At 39.2% G+C, this 23,145-nt stretch overlaps 1 protein-coding gene across 2 annotated transcripts; it reads right to left on the reverse strand.

The window, feature by feature from the left end:
- Positions 1-1,743: 1,743 nt before the first annotated feature.
- On the reverse strand, positions 1,744-23,022 carry LOC117296533 (zinc finger-containing ubiquitin peptidase 1-like). Of its 2 annotated transcripts, XM_033779504.1 has the most exons (7): positions 22,847-23,022; positions 10,639-12,088; positions 9,935-10,103; positions 9,106-9,300; positions 7,973-8,332; positions 6,007-6,230; positions 1,744-1,910 (listed from the first exon to the last, which is right to left on the reverse strand). In XM_033779504.1, the coding sequence occupies exons 2-7, from the start codon at positions 12,040-12,042 to the stop codon at positions 1,875-1,877; spliced, it is 2,388 nt and encodes a 795-aa protein (XP_033635395.1). In that variant the 5' UTR covers positions 12,043-12,088; positions 22,847-23,022; the 3' UTR covers positions 1,744-1,874. The 2 variants fall into 2 exon arrangements, with proteins under 2 accessions (XP_033635395.1, XP_033635394.1); XM_033779503.1 differs by lacking the exons at positions 1,744-1,910; positions 6,007-6,230; positions 7,973-8,332; ... (1 more) ...; positions 9,935-10,103; positions 10,639-12,088 and adding an exon at positions 19,638-22,443.
- Between the last annotated feature and the right edge of the window lie 123 nt (positions 23,023-23,145).

The raw sequence follows: 23,145 nt of genomic DNA on the forward strand, positions 1-23,145 counted from the left end.
TCTATCAATTTTGAAATGGTCAAATGAAACAAAATATTGACACCCTGGCCAAGGGTTCCAACGAAGGACCTTTGACTCCGAAGTCGAGAGATCTATCGCTAGACTAAATCGATCCACTAGAAGACCTAGGAAAAAATCCACAAATATGCATCCTCTGTCAATTGTGAAATGGTCAAATGAAACAAAATACTGACACCCTGGCCAAGGATTCGAACGGGGGACCTTTGACTCCGAAGTCGAGAGATCTATCGCTAGACTAAATCGACCAACAGAAAAACCTAAGAAAAATTCCACAAATATGCATCCTCTATCAATATTGAAATGGTCAATTGAAACAAAATATTTACATCCTGGCCTAGGATTCGAATGAAGGACCTTTGACTACGAAGTCGAGAGATCTACCGCTACAACGAATCGATCCACAGAAAATCCTAGCAAAAATAATCCACAAATATGCAGCCTCTATAAATTTTGAAATGGTAAAATGAAACAAAATATTGACATCCTGACCTAGGATTCGAACGGAGGACCTTTGATTCCCAAGTCGAGAGATCTACCGGTAGACCAATCCGATTTACAGAAATACCAACGAAAAATCTTCTGATAAGTTTCTACACGCATCAACTTAAAAAAGATAAAGGGTAAAAAGAGATTTGATCGAACGGGGGACCTCCGACTTCGGAATCTAGCAAATACCCTGTGGACCATTTGGATTCACACAAAAACATAGGAAAAATCATACTGATAAATTTCTGGTTGCCCTTATCAATATTGAAATGGCCATACATGTATGTAAATGAAAATTTAAGTTCCTGGCCTAGGAAACGAACAGGGGACCTCCGATTCTGAAGTCTAGCAAACACCTTCTGAACCATTTTTGATCCACAGAAAAACCAGGACAAATCACACAGATACTTTTTACACTTGTGTTTATTGACAAAAATTAAACAAAAGCGAAAATATGGGAAAATGGTTACAAAAACATACATCGTTTTTTTTCTCTAAACTATGTTATAAATAATAATAAGTAATAAATCAGTTTTTGGGGTAACTACAGTAAACGAGAAACTATTTTATTTGATTTCATTAAAAAGACACACTCTTAAAGGAACATTACAGAATTGTTTTTTGCTAACAAAACAGTTTCTGGCAGTGTAAGTACTTTATGTAATCCACCATATACATAAACTGACAAACCTGTAGAAGTTTGAGATCGATGGCCATCTGGGTCACGAGAGAATAGTGAAAAACTGGTTGCAAATTTTGCATTGCATCAATGCCAAACTAAAAATTAATAAAACGCTCACTGAGCGATTAACTCCAAACGCGAAGTTGTATTATTTATTTCTCATCAAATATGACATTTCAAACAGAAATATTTCAAGTGATGTTTTCAACTATCATCATCATTAGATCGTGTAAGTTTTATGTAAATCTGTGATCTTCACAATTTTTGTTTCTTACTAATTCTGTAACCTTCCTTTAAGGAAGATCACCAGTGTCGTACAGTCCAAGCATGTCAATCACTTAATACATGTATGGTCGTTTAACCTTTACATTGACAGAAATCTAGTTTATTACCATATCTTATTTCGAGAAAGACACTGGACACTATTGGTAATTACTTTAATTAACAGTTAGGATAAAAACTTACTTGGTAACGAGCAATGGAGAGCTGTTGATAATATAAAACATTGTGAGAAACGGCTACTTCTGAAGTAACAAAGTTTTTGTGAAAGAGGTAATTTCTTATGAAATATTAAAATACTTCAGGCCCGAAGCCTTTTATTTGAAATAACCAAAGGTGTCAAAGCCAAGGAATAATTTCTAGCTGAAGCACAATGGGATTCAAGTCCAAGTTGATGATGCAATCATCAAGGTTTCCTCTGTGATCTCAGAATTTTACTTTCCTGAAAAAGAGAAACAAAAACTCGTATAATTATCAGAAAAGATTTGTATTTGCTATGTTAAAGTTACCTTGCCACCCATAATTCCATCATTATACAGCAAAATTTGTGGGCTGTTGCGCGCTGTTTTTACTGTTGCTATGGGCAGCGTGCGCGTACAGTGAAAGCAAAGAGCGGTTGCTATGGGCTGTGCGCAAGTACAGTACAGTGGCTGCGCCCATAGCCTAATTTTGGGTAAGAATATTGACGTCATGCATAAATATTAAGAAAGGCATATGGAACAGGATCATAGAGAAATGAGGCAGGCTTTAGAGCCAAGGGACGGGGAGAGGGTCGGGGCAGAGGAACGTGGGAACGGCACCTAGTATTTAACTGTTTCTATGGGATGGGATCGTGGAGAACAGAGGAATGGAGAACAATGTATAGGACGAGGAGAGGGAAGGCGCAGGGGGACGGGGGAACGGCACCTATTATTTAACTGATGCTATGGGCCGGGATCATGGAGAACGGAGGCAGGCTTTAAAGCACCTGGGGCGGGGAGAGGGAAGAGGCAGGGGGATGAATAAAACTGAATAAAAGTTTACACATGGGGACGTTCATTTTAAAAATCGCGACATCTACACCTCTTTAATTACCCCCCCCCCCACCCCTCCAAAAACACACGACTTTCTTTATAGTTCGGACAAACTGAGTGAAACATGCCTTAACAGTTTACGCATTTGGAAATTCATTGCACATGACAAATTATTTTTAAGCTTTGTTACCGTTACTTTAACAACCAGCCGAAGATTATACACTTAATTATCACTTATTCTTTAATTATGAAGTCATTGGATTGGTTTGGTGTCATAAATGGCAGCTTGCATGTGTCACACATTTGCTTCACAATATCTTTAAAATGCAATTTGATGGGTGTTTCTTGAATATTATTATTTTTAAAGTGATGTCAGTAAAACTAACACTAACACTGATTTCTTGATGTGATCTGATGATGTCATTGCAACTTTACTGTCGTTACGTGGTCATAGTGTAATGCATCACCCCCCTTGCACTATGATCAGATCATCAACAGTGCACATTTTCATGCATAGCAGGTATTCAGGTGCCCAGTTTACCTGTCTAGTGGGACCCGCAGTACAGGAATTTGCGTACAAGTGCGCGAACGAGGGATAATGAACGGGACGGGAACAAAATTAATTCGACTGACAAAAATAATACAAAACGGGAAAAACAGGACGAGAAAATAATGATCAGGACGGAAAAAAATTAACGGGGTCGGGAAATAATACGGGAAAGGAAAACAGGCAAGGGACTAAAAAAATGATACGGGACAGGAAAAGAATAAACTGAAAGGGAAAAAAATTATTTAATAAAACGGAGTACAAACAAGGACAGGGTAATTGGTATTGTGACGTCACTCTTTGCTTAGCAATTAATATTGATACAAAGTTCAATCTAAGTGCTTTGTAAAATCGGAAAAGCGCAAAACTCTTGCGGCTAGTTGTGATAATTCTAATAGTAAAGCTTACCACAAGAGTTGGCCCTGAAAAGGTCATTTTTGCACATAATGCATAGAAAATAAATATTCAATTCCTTTAAAATGTCCATCTAAGACACATATATGTGTATTAGATGGACATGTCAGACTTACCTCATGTCTTCCGATTTTGAAAAAATTGCTGTGACTGTAGGTCCTTATGAGCAATGAATGCACACCAATTTTTAGCCCGATCGGACTTACCATGTGGTCAGGGCAGAAACCACTAAAAACTGACATTTTAGGGTAAAATACCACCTTTTGGTAAAAATATGTCATAACCATGTCAACTTTGTCAATTCCAATGACATATATGCAAATTTGGTATCAAAATTATGAGAATTGCATGCTCAAATCAATTCTTTGTCAAAAATAAATTTTCTGAAATGTAGGTCACTGTAATCTTGTAATCTTTAATATGTTATCGTGACCTTTGACCCAGTTTTTGAAAACATGTATCATTCCAAAAATCAACACAATAAAAATCACTTGATAGAGCGTGTCTTCCTCTATCAGAATCCACTAAGAAACCGTTGGGCTCTTCCTGACCACATGGTAAGTCGAATCGGGCTAAAAATTGGTGTGCATTCATTGCTCATTAGGACCTACAAGCACAGCCATTTTTATCAAAATCAGAAGACATGAGGTAATAAAGTGTGTTGGTCTGACATGGAATGACCCATATTAAAAGTCAAACAAAGAAACAAAGAGCACAAACTTGATTTAAAAAACATAATCTATGTTGGCATGTGACTAATGCAGCAACGACTAGTTGTATGCAAGTATAACATTCAAATGTCCACATTCATTTGTTGACTGTTTGTTTTGCAAATCTCTGAATTACAAAATGATGTGCTACATGTACACACAATACTGAATATTTCCTTAATTTTTATATTTCTTGGATAACTTAATTCCAGGCATTTGTGGATTGAATGAAGATTTACAATATCCAGTTGGTGGTAGACTCACCAGGTCCATTCAATGTTCTTAAAGTGTGCTCAGAGCTACATACTAAGCAATTGACACTTTTAGTTCCACCATTGTGTCGCAGGTAAGCTTGGGCAATAGTACCATATTATCAAATATCGCGATACTAATTTGGAAACAATTTTGATATCAGATCGCTTTGGTTTTAATCAAAATATCGATATCGCGATATATCGCGGTATATCACGATTTATATAACACACAAGCAGATCCTTGCCATTTGATTGGAGGATTGTCCGTCACGTGATAGCAAATAAAAGTACCATTGCACGCTGAGTCACTCACCGTGCTTTTTCGTTCCATCCGAAAAGTACCATTGCACGCTGGCGTGCAATGGTACTTTTCGGATGGAACGAAAAAGCTGAGTAAAAACATCACTGCGTGCGCGTTGTCTTCGGTAACGCAGCAAGGCATATTAGTAAAATTACTAGCATTCGTCTTCTACAATTAAAAATTGGAGGCCTACGCTTTGTTTGTTTTGAAAGTTGTATCTTTCAATCAAAATGACAAAGATCTACTTGGATGTTATATAAAACAAATAATGAATGTTTTTCATTCGTGCAATGGTGCGAATATGTTCATTCGTTGAAAGCTGGAATGTTCCATTCAACTCGGCTCCACCTCGTTGAATAGAACATTCCATCTTTCAACTCATGAACATATTTGCACCATTGCACTCATAAACATTCATTATGTGTATAATATCGCGATATCGATTAAGTATCGCAATATCGCGATTTATTTCCTAGCTGAGACATCTTGCACCCCATAGGTTTGGAGTAAAACCAGAAGAATAGGTCATTAGAACACCTCTCTTATGCTATGACTGTCTCTTCTACAACTTTCACTGGGAGATTGAAGACTGATGATGTCAAATTTAACTAATCGCGATTATATCGAATATCGCGATATATTGTCGGCGATATATCGTGAATAAAATAAATCTATATCGCCAAAGCTAAACTTAGTCGCAGGGTCAGTAATGAACACAGGAGTGTCCAAATGCTTAGAATATGATCGTCTGCTCTTATGGACACATTTTGTAATTGCCAAAGACTAGTCTTCTCACTTGGTGTATCTCAACATATGCATAAAATAACAAACCTGTTCAAATTTGAACTCAATTGGTTGTCGAAGTGGAAGTTGCGACAAGTGAATGGAAGAAAAAACACCCTTGTCACACGAAATTGTGCGCTTTCAGATGCTTGATTTCCAGACCTCAGCTTAGATCTCGAAATCAAGTCCAAATATTTTAGTGAAAAATTACTTCCTTCTCAAAAACTACGTCACTGCAGAGGGAGCCCGGGTTTCTCACATTGCTTTATACTATCAACAGCTCTCCATTGCTCATTACCAAGTCAGTATTTATGCAAACAAATATTTTGAGTACCAGTATTTACAAATAGTTTTCAGTGCCTTTAGGCAGAGCACCTGTCACATAAAACAAACTTGACGTGGTATTTTGGCTGATATTCAGTTTCTGATATGCAGGATATGTCTGTGCTGAGCAAATTTGTGTGTATAGGCAGCTCCATGAAACAGTGACAGGGTGCATGCAAATTGAACCAATACCTCATATTCCTGTTGGGTTGTCATCAGCCTATCAACACTCACTATCTGGTACTGCTTGGCCTTCATCTGTACAAGACTCTTTCTGATTGGTCGCATAGCATATCCATCTAGCTTGTCCATGCCTAGACCTTGCATATCATTAACCTTATAGCTGGGGTCAAACAGAAGAAGCCTGATGGAGTTGTCTTTGTGGACTTCACAGCCAATGATGGTCCTGCTATGGCCTGTTTGATTGATTCAGAATGAAAAAACTTTAACTTTTTATAAAAAAGTGATGGGGCAGCACTAACTGTGTTTTAAAGGTAGGGTCGTAGATCGGTTTTTGTTGACGAAATGCTGCTTTACAGGCAAAATTATAAAGAAAGATTCAATTAAAGTCATTTGTAAAAGTTTTAGCTAATTCACAAATTCACAGTATTTTCACAAGAACGCCAAATCCAACCAAACAATATTGGAAGTGTAAAACCCAAACACTGGACTTAAAGACAGTGGACACTATTGGTAATTGTCAAAGATTAGTCTTCACAGTAGGTGTATCTCAACATATGCATAAAATAACAAACCTGTTAAAATTTGAGCGCAATTGGTCGTCAAGTTGCGAGATATCAATAAAAGAAAAAAACACCATTGTCACACGAAGTTGTGTGCTTTCAGATGCTTGATTTCCAGACCTGAAATTCTAAACTTGATGTCTCGAAATCAAATTTGTGGAAAAAATCTTCTTTCGCGAAAACTACGTCACTTCAGAGGGAGCAGCTTCTCACAATGTTTTATACTATCAACCTCTCCCCATTACTCGTAATCAAGTAAGGTTTTATGATAATAATTATTTTGAGTAATTATCCATAGTTTCCACTGCATTTAAGTCAATATTTACTAATGCAGTAATATATCTTTTTTGCAATGTAAGGCAGACTTTCCAAACACTGGTGCCCAAAACTGACCAATATTGAAAACTCATACTGTGGTGCTGCTCAGCAAGTCAATTTATATGGTCATCCATTTGTAAAGTAACTACATGACCCCATCTTTAAATGTGTACTGCATCAATGTTTTTGAAAAAGTTTTTACCCATGGTTTTAATCCCCAAGTTTACTATTAATATGTATAGTTGCTTTTATTCTCCACACCATGCAAAGCTTCAAACACCATTTACCGGTAAGTATTCTCTAGTTTTCAATAAATATAGCATCCTAACAACATTACTCCAGCTTGAGTAAACACCATTTTTAGTTTTAACATTTGTTCAGAGAATTTGTACAACTCATATTGGTGCTCATTTAGATGGCAGTCAAAATAAGCAGGGTGATCTGGTATTTGGAATCTTCAATATTTCCATACTTTTGTTCTAAACATTGAGCTTTCGAAATGGAACTAGTTACTTTTGTTGTTCTTGTGTCTTTAAGTAAAATGCCTGGATCTACAATTCTACATATCTGTAACAATTTGTTAAATGCTTTTTTGCCAGTTTAATAAGGGAAAATATCCAGCATATCTTTCTATTTATAAGTCTTTGAAAGACATTTTCTAGCCTGGTGTAAGAACTTTTCTGGCTCAATGTTTTCTTTGACCTACTCAAATATCTTGGCATAGCCTTTAGATGTACATTTACATGAAGAAATACTACCCATTCGTGGCACTTGTGTCCTTGATGAGCAAGATACTTTACTATAACTACTTCTCTTGACCCAGGGGTATAAATTGGTACCTGTGAGGGTAGGGGTTGATATTGTGTATGAAAACACATATAGCTCTATAGTTGCACAGGTTGTACCTGTGAGGGTAGGGGTTGATATTGTGTATGAAAACACATATAGCTCTATAGTTGCACAGGTTGTACATGTATACTCCCCAGGGAGCTGAGAAAGATTAAAGGAATGTTATTGGCCCAATGACCAAGGCACTACTGAAAGCGCATTGAGGCGGTTATTGTAAAATGCCCTTTATAAGAACTTTATATTATTACCTTGGTGCTGCAGATACAACGGTGGCTTACAAGTCTGTATACTGCTTGCTTTTAAGCTATTATTGCCGAGCAATCTAAGTCTCAATGAAGTCCCAGTCTCAGTCCTTCCAAAGTAGTCTCTAACCCACTCAAATAGCACTGGGTGTGTGCTCCCTGCTCCGCTTGGGGTGTGGAAGTCTATTAATTGACACTTGGCATGCAGTGAAGAAAGCATAGCTACGATCTCTGTGGCACCAATCCACTTGCGAGAATTGACTAACTGGCCACCAAGCTGTTCCCTGCCCTGTGGGTCGAATCCCTTGGTCCAAGCAGCCTGAATGAGCTGCTGTAGCTTGTGGATTGAGGGAATAGCGTTCTGACCTGCAGCAAAAAATAACATCAAACAACTACAAGATTAAACTCTGAAAATTAATCAGTGACTGGAATGAAGCTGTCATAATGCTGTATTTATACCATTCCTTAAAAATTCTTTAACTAGCCAGTTTGTCAAAAAGTCTACAAATTAGTACATCCAATGATGCTATGATTTCATTCTCCTAGAATCTTTTGTAAAAAGGGCAATCGCTGTACAAGGTAATGTAGCTGTACAATTATTTGACCATTCACAAAGCATGCAATTGTCTAAACCAAGAACTATTTCTCTCCTTACACAACATCACACCATTGTATTTGACTTTGCCTTGTTGAATGGAAAATTGAAAACATTCTCACCATTGCACACATAAGCATTCGTTTACTGCATTAATCTGCTTGACAAATTAACCCCGATCATGTTTTGACACAGGGAATTGCATAAAGTTGTGCTCAGCCTATTTTGAGAGCACAATAAAAAATAAGCAATTAGGGATTTATCTAGTCTCCAAATGCTTTTTTCAAGCATTTGTGATCTAAGTATTTCTCTGGAGGATTGGTACTGATATGAATTAACAAGAAGCTTTCAAATCTAAATTTGTCAAATTTCTTCTTCCCTAATCACCAACCATTCACTTTGTCTTAAAGCTTCACCTAAAACAACACACCTAAACATTAGGTGTTTGTGAACATACACCTGAGAGCTGTTTTATGTCACATAAAAAAAACAAAAAACACAACTTTAAGAACAAATTCTTTACAGAGATCATATGCAACCTTACCATTAAATACCACCCGCTGGTACTCTGCAATGTGAGCCAATGATGAGAGTAGTATTTGTAGATTGCGATACCCACAACCCCAGCCTTTATCACCGTATGTAGATGAGAAATGATCTGCCTGGTTACACAGTCGTACATAGCTCAACCCTGGCACTGTCTGCTCTGTGTAGAAAGTTGTCATCTTCTGAATTAAACCTGAATAAACAAAGAATACAAAAACACAAACAAAAGTAAAGTAAAAATGTGGACTAGGCAATATTGAAAGTGTAAAACCAAAACACTGGGCTCGATTTACTAATAATAATTTCTCTTTTTGCAGTGTAAGGCAGACTTACCCAAAATTGGTGCGCAAAACTGATCCATATTGACCCCATTTTCACTAATGCACTCTTCCTAAACTTCCTAGGCTTACTTCAGTCATTTAGGTTCTTTGTCAATTTTAGAGAGTTCGTCAGATTAGTAATGACCACAACCATTGTTTGGCATCCCTCCCCTCACACAAGAGGGTGCCCTTGGCATTTGCCACCCCAACCAAGCTATAAAAAGCACACCATTGCATTCTTCTTCTTCTTCTTCCTTAAAAGTGATGGGCACTTCATAAGTGAAGATTACTGCACATGAATACGATATCATTTACAAATATTTTTTTCAGCTGAATAACAGATTACACATAATTGTTCTATGATGTTCAAAGACCAATTTTGCCACTAGTTTTTATAACAAAATATCCATTAAGGACGGTCCTTTAAAAAAAACACCCCAAAACACTATATATGACCTTTTGACTAGACTGAGTTACAACATTGTTACACAGAGGCAATATTTGTACCTGGAGTACGTGATTTGCCATCATCTACACCTTCAGCTAAGGATCGTCCTACACTAGTCATACGTTGGTTGTAATCGGCTACAGTGATTTGACCACGTACAACAGCATTCTCCAACTCCTGTTCAGACTGTTGCTTGTAACTGCCCGACTCGCTCATTCCATACTGTGCCTTCAAAAACAACAACATTTATACATGTACAGTGAGGGAAGTTATGTAACAATGAAGTCAGAATTATAAACAGTAATAGTTTCACAGTTCAAGAGATTCAGAATACAGTGCAACCTCAAAAACTTTGTAAGTTTAGAAAGATTATTTTCCCAACAGTTCAGAGTAACACATTATTTTGCCATTCAACACCAGGCCCGATACTTCACACCGAGGCAATGAAGGGTGCCCTTTACCAAGGAGAATTTGCCTTGGTGCCCTTGCCCTTTCAAAAACAAAGCATAGGGCCAAAAGGCCGGCACTATTTATTACAAACTTTTATGTGTAAGTTCTTTTAAAAGCAAACTGACTAAAAATTTGAAACCACTTTAAAAATAGGCCTAATGCTAACTGATAACCAACAACGACATAATTTTGTTGCTTTTGGGGGAAAACTAGCCACTTTTAAATGCAACCTCTGCCCAGAAATGGAAAAATAGTCTTCAAGGCCCATGTTATACATGTATGACAAGGGGTGACAGGGGGTATCTGTAGCTACCTGTAATTGTTTGAATGTTTCCCTTTCTCTTCTCTCCTGTAACTGCCTTTCTTGCTCGTCCAACTGTCGAGCAAGTTGACGGTCAGCTGTAAAAGATTCAGGACTTTCAAAATGGCCATCGACATGGTCATTCAATGATGTCACGTCTGATGCTGAGATCCCACATATCGGACATGTTTCTACTCCCCTGCTAGGTCCGGCTTCATCAGAAAGATGTTGTTCATTTGAGTTGTTCTGAGGTATTGAGGTCGTTTGTTCGGAGGTACTGGGAGTAGGGTGTTCAGTGTTAATATGCACAGCAAGGAAATCCGGATCGTAGCTACCTAACCCACAAATTGGACAAGTAACAGCTGAGTGTAAATTATGTGCATGTTTGCTTAGACTTAAGAGAGTAGGTTTTGGATGAGACTTGTTTGGAGTCGATGAGGTATTCCAGTGACCTCCATTCATGGTGGCTGTCTTGGATGAGTTGATGAAAGCATCACTGTGTTCAACCTCTACATGCTGTTCCATGGCCTCTAGGTCTAAACCAGAGATCTGACAGAACGGACACTCTGGCTCGGACATGACGCTATCATCCTGATCCTCATTCCAGATTCCATCTGATCCGGATCTACAGGAAACTATCTGAACCTCTTCAACATCGTCATCATCCGACTTCTTCTTCCCTTGTTTACTTTTGTTGGGACTGAACATTCTTAAGAATTTCTTAAAAGGACTTGAAGTTGATTTACTTCTATTGGAGTGTTCCTCGAACAAATCAATGTTGGTTACACTATTGCTAGCACTGGATGCTGAACTCCATTGAGCGGTACTTCTAGTTCTCTTACGAACATGAACTGAAGAAGAATCTTTAACAATAGGAAGTGACATACTTTTAGCAGCGTTGTTGTCTGAACTGCCTGATGGAAAACGAAGGCATGAACATTTCTCCAAGTTACATAGAGGTAGCTCCTTTTCATGTTTATCAAAATTGTTTTCACCATTGACATCCGGCTCAAGTTTTGTACCATTTTCAAAATGACAAGCACATGATCTAGGTTGTTTTACTCTGTTTGAACTAACATAATCGATTGTCCTTTCATTTGTTTCTATTGGGCTGGTTTTACAGCGTCCCTCGACTGACACAAACTCTTCTACCAGATCTATAGTTTCCTTGTTCTCGTTGGAACTACAAGGAGCATCTTTTGAGTCTGCCTTCTTCTCTTTTTGATGAGGACTCAACACCAATGAATGTGCAGTATTCACATGCAAGTGTAACTCCTCCAGGGTTAAATGTCGAAGATCACACAGAGGGCAACTGCCTTCATTTTCCTCATGCTCTAATCGTAGATGGGTTCGTAGGTCAGGCTCTGTCATAGCTTCCTGTCCGCAAATCTCACAGTTGAATAACTGTAGAGACATTATAGCAGTTAAAGTCTCAACATCAATACTTGACGTGTGGGTTGTTCTGTAGAAAGAGATCATATAATTAAAATGCAATTGCAGATTGAAAGATATTAGAAATTGGGGAGGGGGGAGGGTGGTGCACAAAGTCCAATTGATGATCCAAGTCACAGAAGATTCAAGGGGTGTGGCACACTCACCTCCCCCTTCACACACCCACACCCACAAAACATAAACCATAATTTACTTCATAGTAGTCCAGCCAAAGTGTAAAATTACACTTTGGACGGCATAGTTCGTTTATGGCTGGCATCCATGCTAGATAGATGTATGGGCTCGGGAAGACGATTAGGATGGGATGACCCGGGTCTATGGATGAACTTTCGAATTGGCTTTTCTTTCCCATTCTGTTTGACCATGTCACTGCCTTGGTGAAGCCCTCTCCAATCTAGCGAACAACTACCACTTGTAGTCTGTTCTCTTCCAAAGTACTTCCAGTGGCAGCATTGAGCAATTGTTGCAGTAACTTTCTGTTTGTATTCATAGGCTTTTGTAGTACTTGTACCGTCCATAATTTGTTTGGTTGAAAAAATTGTACAGATCAGAAAAAGTTTTTGAGCAATGTTTTTATCAGGGCGTCACTAAAACCAACAGTTTCTTGAAGCAGACATTGCTTCCAGTTGGTCATCATATACTGCGTTCCATGATCTGGAGTTGTTAAAAGATCACTTAACACATCAACTGGTGCATTGCTTTGGTTGTCAAAGATACCAGTGGTATCTCTCTAACAATATCAGAGTCTGTGTGATCTTCTTCGCGAAGGTTGGGTTTAGTCGGAACACATCAAATCTACCGGGCAATCTCGGTGGTCTAGTTGGTATGACACTGCTCTAGAATTGCAAAGGTTGTGGGTTCGAATCCCACCCGAGTAATATGCCTGTGATTTTTTTCACAGGACTAGGGAAAGTACCGAGTATACAGTGCTACATACATCGGTGTATATGGGTAAAAACCAACAATTAAAATTCTTTATCCCCGATGCAATGTTAATACTATTAAATGTACGTGTATGTTTCTGACCTGTGTTTTATGTCCACAAAGTGATTGATCAAAGTGTTGAGAGTGTCGTTGTCGTCTGCTAGTGCCTCCAGAAGAGTATAGTGAGAATTCTTTATCAAAGAAACTTGGCATAAAAGTATGTCAATCTGTATAGTGGTTTTGGTGTGCCTGGCTTCATGTAGCTCTGGAGTTAGCTTTCAATAATGGCACTCCAGATAAGAAAGCATACAATTATCAACTGCACAAATACCCCATACCCCCATTGCAACTACTATATCAAACTAAATTCATGAAACAGCATACGCATTTCTTGTTTCAGTTTACCACTTCGGAAGATGTAATATGTTTATTATTATTATTATTATTAAAAACTGCCTTGGTATATTTACCTTTCAAAAAGTTTGTTAAAACTATATTATGCTTTCTTTTTGAGAAAATTGCACTTTAAGATCTAATTTTCCTATACATTAGTGTACAAGACAAAATTATTAACTCATAATTTCACAGACTTGGCATGTCAATATGATATGAAACTAGATGTTATGGATAGATGTCCCACTTGGGGTTAAATTTTGTGAAAATTTCAAAAACGATGAGTCGTTATGGTCCCCCATGAAGGTGGTATTTGATTTTTTTCTTCTCAAAAACTGCCTGGGTATATGTACCTTTTAAAAAAAGTTGTTTGAAACAAATATGTGCACCATTGAGGATGGGGAATGCAAAAACAATTGGTGTACTCAAAATATACACTTTTCAAGATAATCACACTTTTACGTTTTGCTTTGCTACACTTTTGTGTACAAGGTCAAAGTTGTTAATTACATAGGTTTGTAATATCAACAAAAGTTACAAATACATTTTTTGGATAGATCTATTAAAATGTGATTAAATTTGACACAAATTTGGAAAATATTGATTTTTAACCTTTTTCGACCTTTTGACCTCAAAATTCAAAATCAAGCTTGGCATCTACCTTAATCGTCTTCCCGAGTCAATGATCCATATCTAGCATGGATGCCAGCCATTAACAAACTATGCCGTGTTATTTTTCTTTCTAGAGCACTTTTTCAAGTTTGGCTGGTATACATGTAGATATAAATGTTTTATTTTATAAGTTTGTATCTGAGAAGTGGTCTATGTCTGAAACTATGATTATGAGAAATTTTTCTCAATAAGGGCTAATAAAGTTTAGGCAGTGGACACTTTGGGTAATTACTCAAAATAAATATTATTATAAAACCTTAACTTGAATACGAGTAATTGGGAGAGGTTGATAGTATAAACCATTGTAAAAAACTGCTCCCTATGAAGTATTGTAGTTTTCGAGAAAGAAGTATTTTTTCACGAATTTGATTTCGAGACCTCAGATTTAGAATGTGAAAACACACAACTTCGACGACCAATTGAGCTCAAATTTTCACACGTTTGTTATTTTGTGCATGTGTTGAGATACACCAAGTGAAAAGACTGGTCTTTGACAGTTACATGTATCAACAGTGTCCACTGCCTTTCAGTTCGATCAGCTCATCAGGTTTCATTTAACTTTGTATTGGAGCTCAGTGTGTCTTACTTTGTTGGTGAGATCAACTGCTTAGTTATCAAATTTTGTACTTTTTGTCAAAAAGGCATTGCAGGTACATGTAAGAATACCATGTTTTGTGCTTTGCCTTGTTTGGTTTCACACATGTTTTTGCTTTGACACTTGTTACAAACAAATGTTCTACTTTATCTGTGTAGTAAAAAATAACACTTTAGAGTTAATGAGTAAATGAACAACACAAAAACACCAAAAGTCTAATCCATAGACTTCTGTATGACCTTTTGATTTTCGATCTCCAATTCGATTCCCAATACGAGATGGGTCAAGATTAAGTTGAACAAGAAGCTCTGTTCTGGAATCAACAATCTGTCCTATTTCACCAAGGGCCAATTTTATAGCACTTGTAGCAGTATGCCATAAGCAGACTGACTCAAGTCTAGTGTTTACTTCCCATAATGCATTGTATCACCTTATAACATGGCCCGCATGTAACAGTCAATTCTCATTATCCGGAATAAAGCTTGACTTATAATCATAACATACGAAGTTGTATCGTCTTACATGGTGTCAGAGTAACCCACAATGGCCACTTTTGGATCTATCGGTGAGTTTTTCATCAAAAAGGAAACGTGGTTGATGTACATGGACCGCCTTGGCGAATACTTTACGGCCAACAACATAACAGACTCCACACGAAAACGGGCAATCCTAAACTCAGTCGTTGGATCACAGACGTACAAGCTTATCAGCGATCTTCTTGCTCCAAAGAAACCAAACCAAGCTACGTACATCGAGCTGGTAGACACATTGGAGAAGCATTTAAAGCCTACAAAGTCTAGCATTATCGCCCGTTTCCAGTTCAACAGCCGATACCGTCGGTCCGGTGAAACGATTGCTGACTATCTAGCAGCCCTGCGTGCACTCGCCAGTGACTACAACTACGGACAAAAGCTTGATGAGATGCTGAGAGATCGGCTGGTTTGTGGTGTGCAGGATGAACGGATCCAGAAATCCCTGCTCTCCCAACCAGAGGATAAACTTGACCTCAAACGGACAGTGGAACTTGCACAATCAATGCAGCTTGCAGGTGATAAGGCTAAAATGCTGACAGCCAGTGCCACCACTGAATCAACGGGCAAAAACAGGTCAGTCCAATCCTCATCAACAATCATATGGTACAAAACCAACACAGCAACAAGATCAAAGGCCCAGACGACCTTGTGGAAATTGTGGAACTTTCCACAAGCGGCGAGAATGCCCCGCCTACGGCAAAACTTGCCGCAAATGTAACAAACTGAATCGGATTCGCAAAGTCAACATGCGTCTCAACCCCCAGCAATGCCGATTCGGTCTCGCACAAGTATCATATGTCGGTCACGTATTCACCGCCACTGGCCTTCGGCCCGATCCAGCAAAAGTCAGTGCTATTACCGACATGCCCCCACCTGAGGACGTCACTGCCCTACAACGCTTCCTTGGCATGGTGACATACCTGGCCAAGTTCATACCGAATCCAAGCGACTTATTAGCAGCCCCACTACGCGAGCTCACACATAACGACGTCCACTGGTGCTGGTTAGACCGTCACAACGCAGTGTTTTTGGAAATCAAGGACAAGATCGCTCACGCACCGACACTCAAGTACTTCGACGTCAAGAAACCAATCACAGTGACATGCGATGCCTCAAACTTTGGCCTTGGTGCAGCTTGCCTGCAAGAGGGCGACCCCATAGCGTACGCCTCACGCACTATGATCGAGAAAGAACTGCTTGCTGTCGTGTTTGCCTACACCAAGTTCCATGACTACATACGGTAAAGACATTATCGTTGAAACTGATCACCAGCCATTAGTCACTATCGTCAAGAAGCCCCTGCTTAGCGCCCCTGCCCGGCTCCAACGCATGCTTCTTTGCTTACAGAAATACAACATCACCCTTGTGTACAAAAAAGGGAAAGAACTTTTCATCGCAGACACTTTGTCACGCGCCCCATTGACAACCATTGATAACGACAACCTTGACCTGGAAGTCATGACCCTCCTACCAATCTCTGATGCACGACTTGCACAGCTCAAAGCAGCAACTGCCCGCGATGCCACCATGCAACAACTAACTGATGTCATCAGTCGCGGATGGCCTTCACACGTCAACAACACCCCTCCGGATGCTCGCCCCTACTTTCCATTCAGAGAAGAACTGACCCTCGAACGCGGCATCATTCTGAAGGGACAAAAGGCCATCATTCCCAAGTCGCTTCGTACGGAATACACTAAACTATTGCATGAAGGTCACCCAAGTATTGAAGCTACCAAACGCAGAGCCAGAGATATAGTTTACTGGCCTTCAATGTGCATAGATATCGTACAGTCCGTCTCGGAATGCACAGTTTGCAACGCTACCAAAGCACACCAACAGAAAGAACCATACACGCGCTGAGACGCGAAAATCAGAGAAACAGAGCGCCCGCTAACGTTCGATTATAACAAGCGTGTACAGTTTTTGCCATGCATAGATCGGAACGTTGGTTGTGTGTGACTGCGCAGCACCAATGGTCTTGGAACCAAGACTATAGCTGCACAGTTACCGGGATACACAATGCACCACACGCAGCGCTGAGTCGTTGGACCCCGGTGACGTGCACACACGACCGAAGCTCCGCCCCCCTCAGGTTTGAATTTTCAACCTGGGTCTTTCGCTCGGGAATCTGGTAAGTTTTTGTGCCTTTTCTTCAAATTATTTCCTCGATGGTGTTTTGAGTGATATTGTAGGATTCATTAGACATTGAGACATTAAGCCTAATGAAAATACAGACCGTGAGTAAAACTGCATAGCTTCTGTCACCGGTGCAGCTTGCACAATCTCGCGGTAAACGGGAATCAAAGTTGGGGTTCGAAAACATATGAGGGTTGATAACGTATGACGCTACGATTGAAAACCCAGAAACTAGGATAATTGATACCTGCATAGATTTATAAGTCTTATCTACACTTCACTGCATAATACACAATAATAACTCTTCCCCATACACAGTTGTGGCGTTAGCGAAGCACAAGGAGCGACGCCTACTCTTTTATTATATAAGAAAACATAATAAAACATAAGTATTATTATATTATAGTAACTTTACGTCATACCATTAAGCTGACATTGTACCTTCTTTGCACTTTGCACTTTGCACCCTGCACATTTTGCACATTTTGCACTCTGCACATTTTGCACATTTTGCACTCTGCACATTTTGCACCCTGCACCTTGCACTCTGCACTGTGCACTAAAAAAAACACATCATTGGGGGAACACGACTTCCAGGAAAAACCAGAGAAGTTACTCTGGAAACCTGTGCCCAAAGACATTCGGAGTCCCCCTCCGTGAAGGTGTTGGACCTCACCTTGGCTGCCAAAATTAAATTTAAATAAATTACCTTACTTATTCCATAGTAATTAAACTTAACGAGAAGTACGCTGTGAAAGTGCTTGCTAGACTGACTACAATACCCTTTGTAATCTCCTTTTAAACCTCCCTCCTCACCCCTATTACATAATGCCCACCTGATATGCACAATGCATTACTCGAATTCCTATAAGACAATTATTTCCCACTATACTACGAACCGCGGGAAATGTGTAGTCTTATCTACACTTCACTGCATAATACACAATAATAACTCTTCCCCATACACAGTTGTGGCGTTAGCGAAGCACAAGGAGCGACGCCTGAATAGAATTTTTCAAAGCAAGAGTGTAGCAGTTAAGAAAAGTGAAACAACTAAATTATTTTACTCATAGTCCTATGATGAGCGACTCAAAGCTTCTTTACAAATACCGATGACTTTGAACTACGTAACCATATCTACGAATTATTTAACAACGTTTTGTCTGTCTCTTGCAGAACAACTTTTATTATTATGGAAACCGCTAATGGAAACTTCTATAACTTCTTTCTGTAGTTACAGGCCAAGGCTTTTGCTTACTTGTAGCCTTTTTTCAATAGGGTCTTCAACATACCCATCTTTACTCTGTTCTCTCCTCCATCGGCCATGCCGCCTGAGACAACGGTCACTTACTTCTTTTTTGGCCGCTGTCGTAGCCCCGCCGGATCTTAGGGAATGTACCCCGAAATTACCGTTAGGTGCTACTGAACCTAACATCTTAAGAATGCATTCCCTAGCTCTAGAATAGCTTAACTTTTTATCTTTTGTTATTAACTTGCAAACATTCTTGGTTCTATTAGCTGGTTTAAACAGGAAATGGTTCGAATCGGAAGTTACACCCGCAACGGACATAAATCTCAACAGCATATTGTATGGACACGCTGAACTTGAACCTTTAGCAATTGAAACCTCATCACCTGTTCTGTACTGATCTGTCTTACTTTTCTGTATGGAAATTACAAAATAATCTGGTTGGATGTTTAAATCTTTACATCGAATGTAACTTAATTCGTCATATCTCAGAAAACCTGCGAATGCTGTAGTTATCATACACAAATCTCTTATTACAATTACGTCATTGCTATTTACAAAATTGTTACAAAGATCTATTATCATGTCGGCAGTGACTACATCTTTTTTAACAGTTTTGTGACCTGTAGTCCGCTTTGCGGCTTCGTGAAGATTCCTGACGAAGGCGTTATTAGTGGGATCGTCCAAGCCGTTTATTTCATGGGCCCATTTGATGCCATAAACGGCCGCCGAAATGACATGGTGCGTTGACCCCGTGTCCAGTAGTTTTGTCAAAAACACTGCGACATGAATTGGTCCTGCTGGTAAGTCACAAAAATTGTTCTGGTTGCAAAATTGTTGCCATCTCTTGAAACTGTTATAGTATTTACAAACTGTGCTGTCGCTTCTGGCTGCCATCATGTATCTGCACATCTTCTCCGCGACGCCTTCTTCACTAACTCCCGCTGTCTCCAATGCCTCACTTACACTGTTCCTCAGATGGATACCTGGTAAAGAAAACAAACATATTATTCCTTTGTCTCGTATTCATCACGGATTGTGTGAATCATATCCTTGCCAACTGGCTATATTTGATTCAGAATACAATTTTCAAAGCGATTAATTTGAATTTCAATGGATTATCTGCAAAAATGCCATTACTGCCGGATCCTTTGCGGATCACATTTGAACACGGTAACACTTCCTTAGCTTTTACAAAACTGTGAAAAACCTCTGGTTCTGCGATCAGCGAAGGCCAAAATGGAGACGATCTCCATAGGGGAACAACAATAGTGCCCTTTGCCTTGTCCTTTTGCATTTTCTTCAGTGTTCTCAGAATTAATCTTGGTGGCGGTACCAACCAGTTACATTCGTTTGACCAATTCTTAGTGAATGCATCTACGCCTTCCGTTCCAGGACACCACCACCTGGAGTTAAACTTCTTACACTGTGAGTTCAAATTTGATGCAAACCTGTCTATGGAGTGTGGACCCCAAACTATGTCCCAATAAGCAAATACTTCTGGCTGAATTTGCCAGTCATCACTGTCGGTTGTTCTGCTGAGAGTATCAGCCAGTACATTATATTTCCTTTTAATCCATTCAGGTTCAATAATTATACTTTCCTGCTCACAAAATCGATTGATATTTAATGCAATTTGCTGAAGATTAGATCGTCTGCTACCCGAATTGATTATTTTCTTCACGTTTTGATTATCGGTAAACCATTTAACTTTCCTGTTTTCTAACATTTCAGTGTTGCTTTTCAGTACTCTTTCTACTGCTACAGCTTCTCTCCAACTGGAGCTTTGCTGAGCCTCTTCCTTGTTCCATGAACCAACCACTTCTGTGCCTTCAAGTAAGGCTCCCGCACCAAGGGAAACATACCCGCCATATCCGATAGCGGATGCATCACTATATGCTTCAATTACATGATCAACTTTACTTTCAATACTTAAACCTTTGTCGTTTAAGGTTCTAACCTCCTTCTTCCAAAATCGAATCTCCTCATAAGCCTCATGGTCTATCTTTACTGGGGCATTCCAGCTTGCCCTTGTATCGATACAACGATACAGAGCACGAGTTTGCAATCTTACCAATCTTCCTATAGAATGTGTTAAAGAAATAATCTGACCAACTGCTGAAGCTAAAATTCTGGCTGGAATCAAATGACACTTATCGGAATCCATCTGATAAATAATTGACTCAAGCATCTTTTCAACTCTATCAATTCTATTTGGTATAGCATGTAATGAACCCGAGGCCATGAGCCAGCTGAAACCCAACCATTGTGCACTTTGCGAAGGTTCCCAGACGCATTTTTCATGTGAGATCAGGAAACCCAAATCCTGCAATGATTTCTGCACTTTGTTACTGAGTATGAGTCCTGCTCCTAAAGTACTACTACCCGCTAGCCCATCGTCTATGAACATGATAATCTTATGACCTCTAGACCTCCACAATGTAAGAAAAACTTTCATCATTTTAGTGAAAATGTACGGTGCAGTTGCCAATCCAAAAGGAAGTACATTGAACTGATAGTAATGTGTTCCACCTCCTTTGTCCCATGAAAAACCGAGATATGGTCTATGCTGCTCAAAAATTTCAATATGATGATAAGCTGACTTGAGATCAAAAGTAAACAAGTAATCCCCTGTAACAAACATTTGTTTTGCAACGGTAACATCTTCATACTTAAACTTGAACTGTGCCAAATGAGGGTTGATATCTCTACAATCCAAAACTAGTCTTGGCTTACCATTCTTACTGAAAGCAACCGTCAAGGGATTGACACATGATGGTTTGTGTAAGACTTCAGAAATACAGCCTTTTTCTTTTAGTTTTTCAATCTCTGTTGCAACGAATAACTTGTTCTCCAAAGCCGACCTTTTGTTTTTCAAATGAAAAACACCTGGTAGTGTTCTAAAGGGTATTCTATACCCGTCTACAATAACTGCCTTTATATGTTCATTTACTTTCGCTTCTTCCCAGTGTTTTAAGGAAGCCTTTAGTCTACCTACTGTTGTTAACACAAACGATTTATTTGGTACACCTTTTGTTTCCTTGATTAACACCGATGGTTCATAATCGGTTTTCTGATTCCAGTCAAAACTGAGATCAATAATGGAACAAATATTATCACTTATCTTATCACTTGGAAGTTGTCGTCTCTGTGGGCACGAATACTTCCAGTGCCCTGGCTGGCCGCAGTTGAAACAGAGCCCCGGTTTCTTGGCTGATGTCACGCTGCTCACGCTTGTTTGTTGAGTGTTTGCTCCTGACCTCCCAGCAGGCTTAGAAGCCGGCCATGATGAAAATCTTGTGGATTTCTTTATTCTTTTGGCCTGCTCAATCTTCAGCTTCTTACTGGCTCTGGATTCAGCCCGGTTGATTTTCTTTTCATCGTCAGAATCAGAGGCCAGTGGGTTGGTTTCATATTCATGAACAACCTTCCATCCGGACTCCGATGCGTCGGCCATTCTGATCAGCTTTTGGCGATGATTTATCAAGTTTATACCTTCAGATATGCTGTTGATAGCCTGTGGAACATCTTTGAGGTTTGTCACGCTCGTTTCTGCTTCTCTCAGCTTAGTAGCGACTTTTGCATTGAATTTAAATTGATCCTCACAGCTCTTACGTTTGAACATATAGCTGTCATTTGCTAAAATGTTCTGCTGAATTTTCGCAAGTTGACTCTCCGAAAGATCTTTCTGTACATCGCTTATCTTTGTTTCAAAGCAAGTAAATTTCGACGAAATTAGGCTATCTAGCTTGCTTAAAAGTGCTGTTTGTGAACTGGCAACAGCTTGCTTGACTCTTTCGTCGATGAAGTTGGCTTGTATTTGGCTTTCCATGTCGATCGGAGTAGACGCCCTACAGCAACTTAACGAGAAGTACGCTGTGAAAGTGCTTGCTAGACTGACTACAATACCCTTTGTAATATCCTTTTAAACCTCCCTCCTCACCCCTATTACATAATGCCCACCTGATATGCACAATGCATTTCTCGAATTCCTATAAGACAATTATTTCCCGCTATACTACGAACCGCGAGAAATGTGTATTCTATACCATAACTAAGAAAGAAAGAAAAAACGGTCACTTTACCAATAAGAAAAAGAGAGTTGGTTCACAATTTGTATGTATTTTGTAAATAGTTTGCAACACCATAATTTTCTCACCAAGAAAGGATCAAATGACATGAATGACATAACAATTAAATTAACTCATTAAAAAAATTGTTACAAAAACAGAACATGCAGAACAGTTAACCATTAATACTCACATGAATTTGTAACAAACACTCTCTTCCCTAAAAATGTATACAAGATCTCTCACTTCTTGACACTGTTCTGTATGGTTAATAACGAGACTGGGAGCAGCTACACCTTGCTTGTTTCATGGAGTCCTCCATGCTTGTTTAGAAAGAAACACAATTATTGCTCCGAACAAATTGGGAAACTCCCGCATCCCACTTTAGAGATTGTATCTCAAACCTTTTCTGATTGGCCAAACGTCCCTTGTCTGCCATTCAGATCATCCGTTAGAAAGCGTACCAGCAGACAGCTGGTGACCCCTAGAGTC

The sequence above is a fragment of the Asterias rubens genome, chromosome 11, assembly GCF_902459465.1.
Source record: "Asterias rubens chromosome 11, eAstRub1.3, whole genome shotgun sequence".
In the NCBI taxonomy this organism is placed as follows: domain Eukaryota; kingdom Metazoa; phylum Echinodermata; class Asteroidea; order Forcipulatida; family Asteriidae; genus Asterias; species Asterias rubens.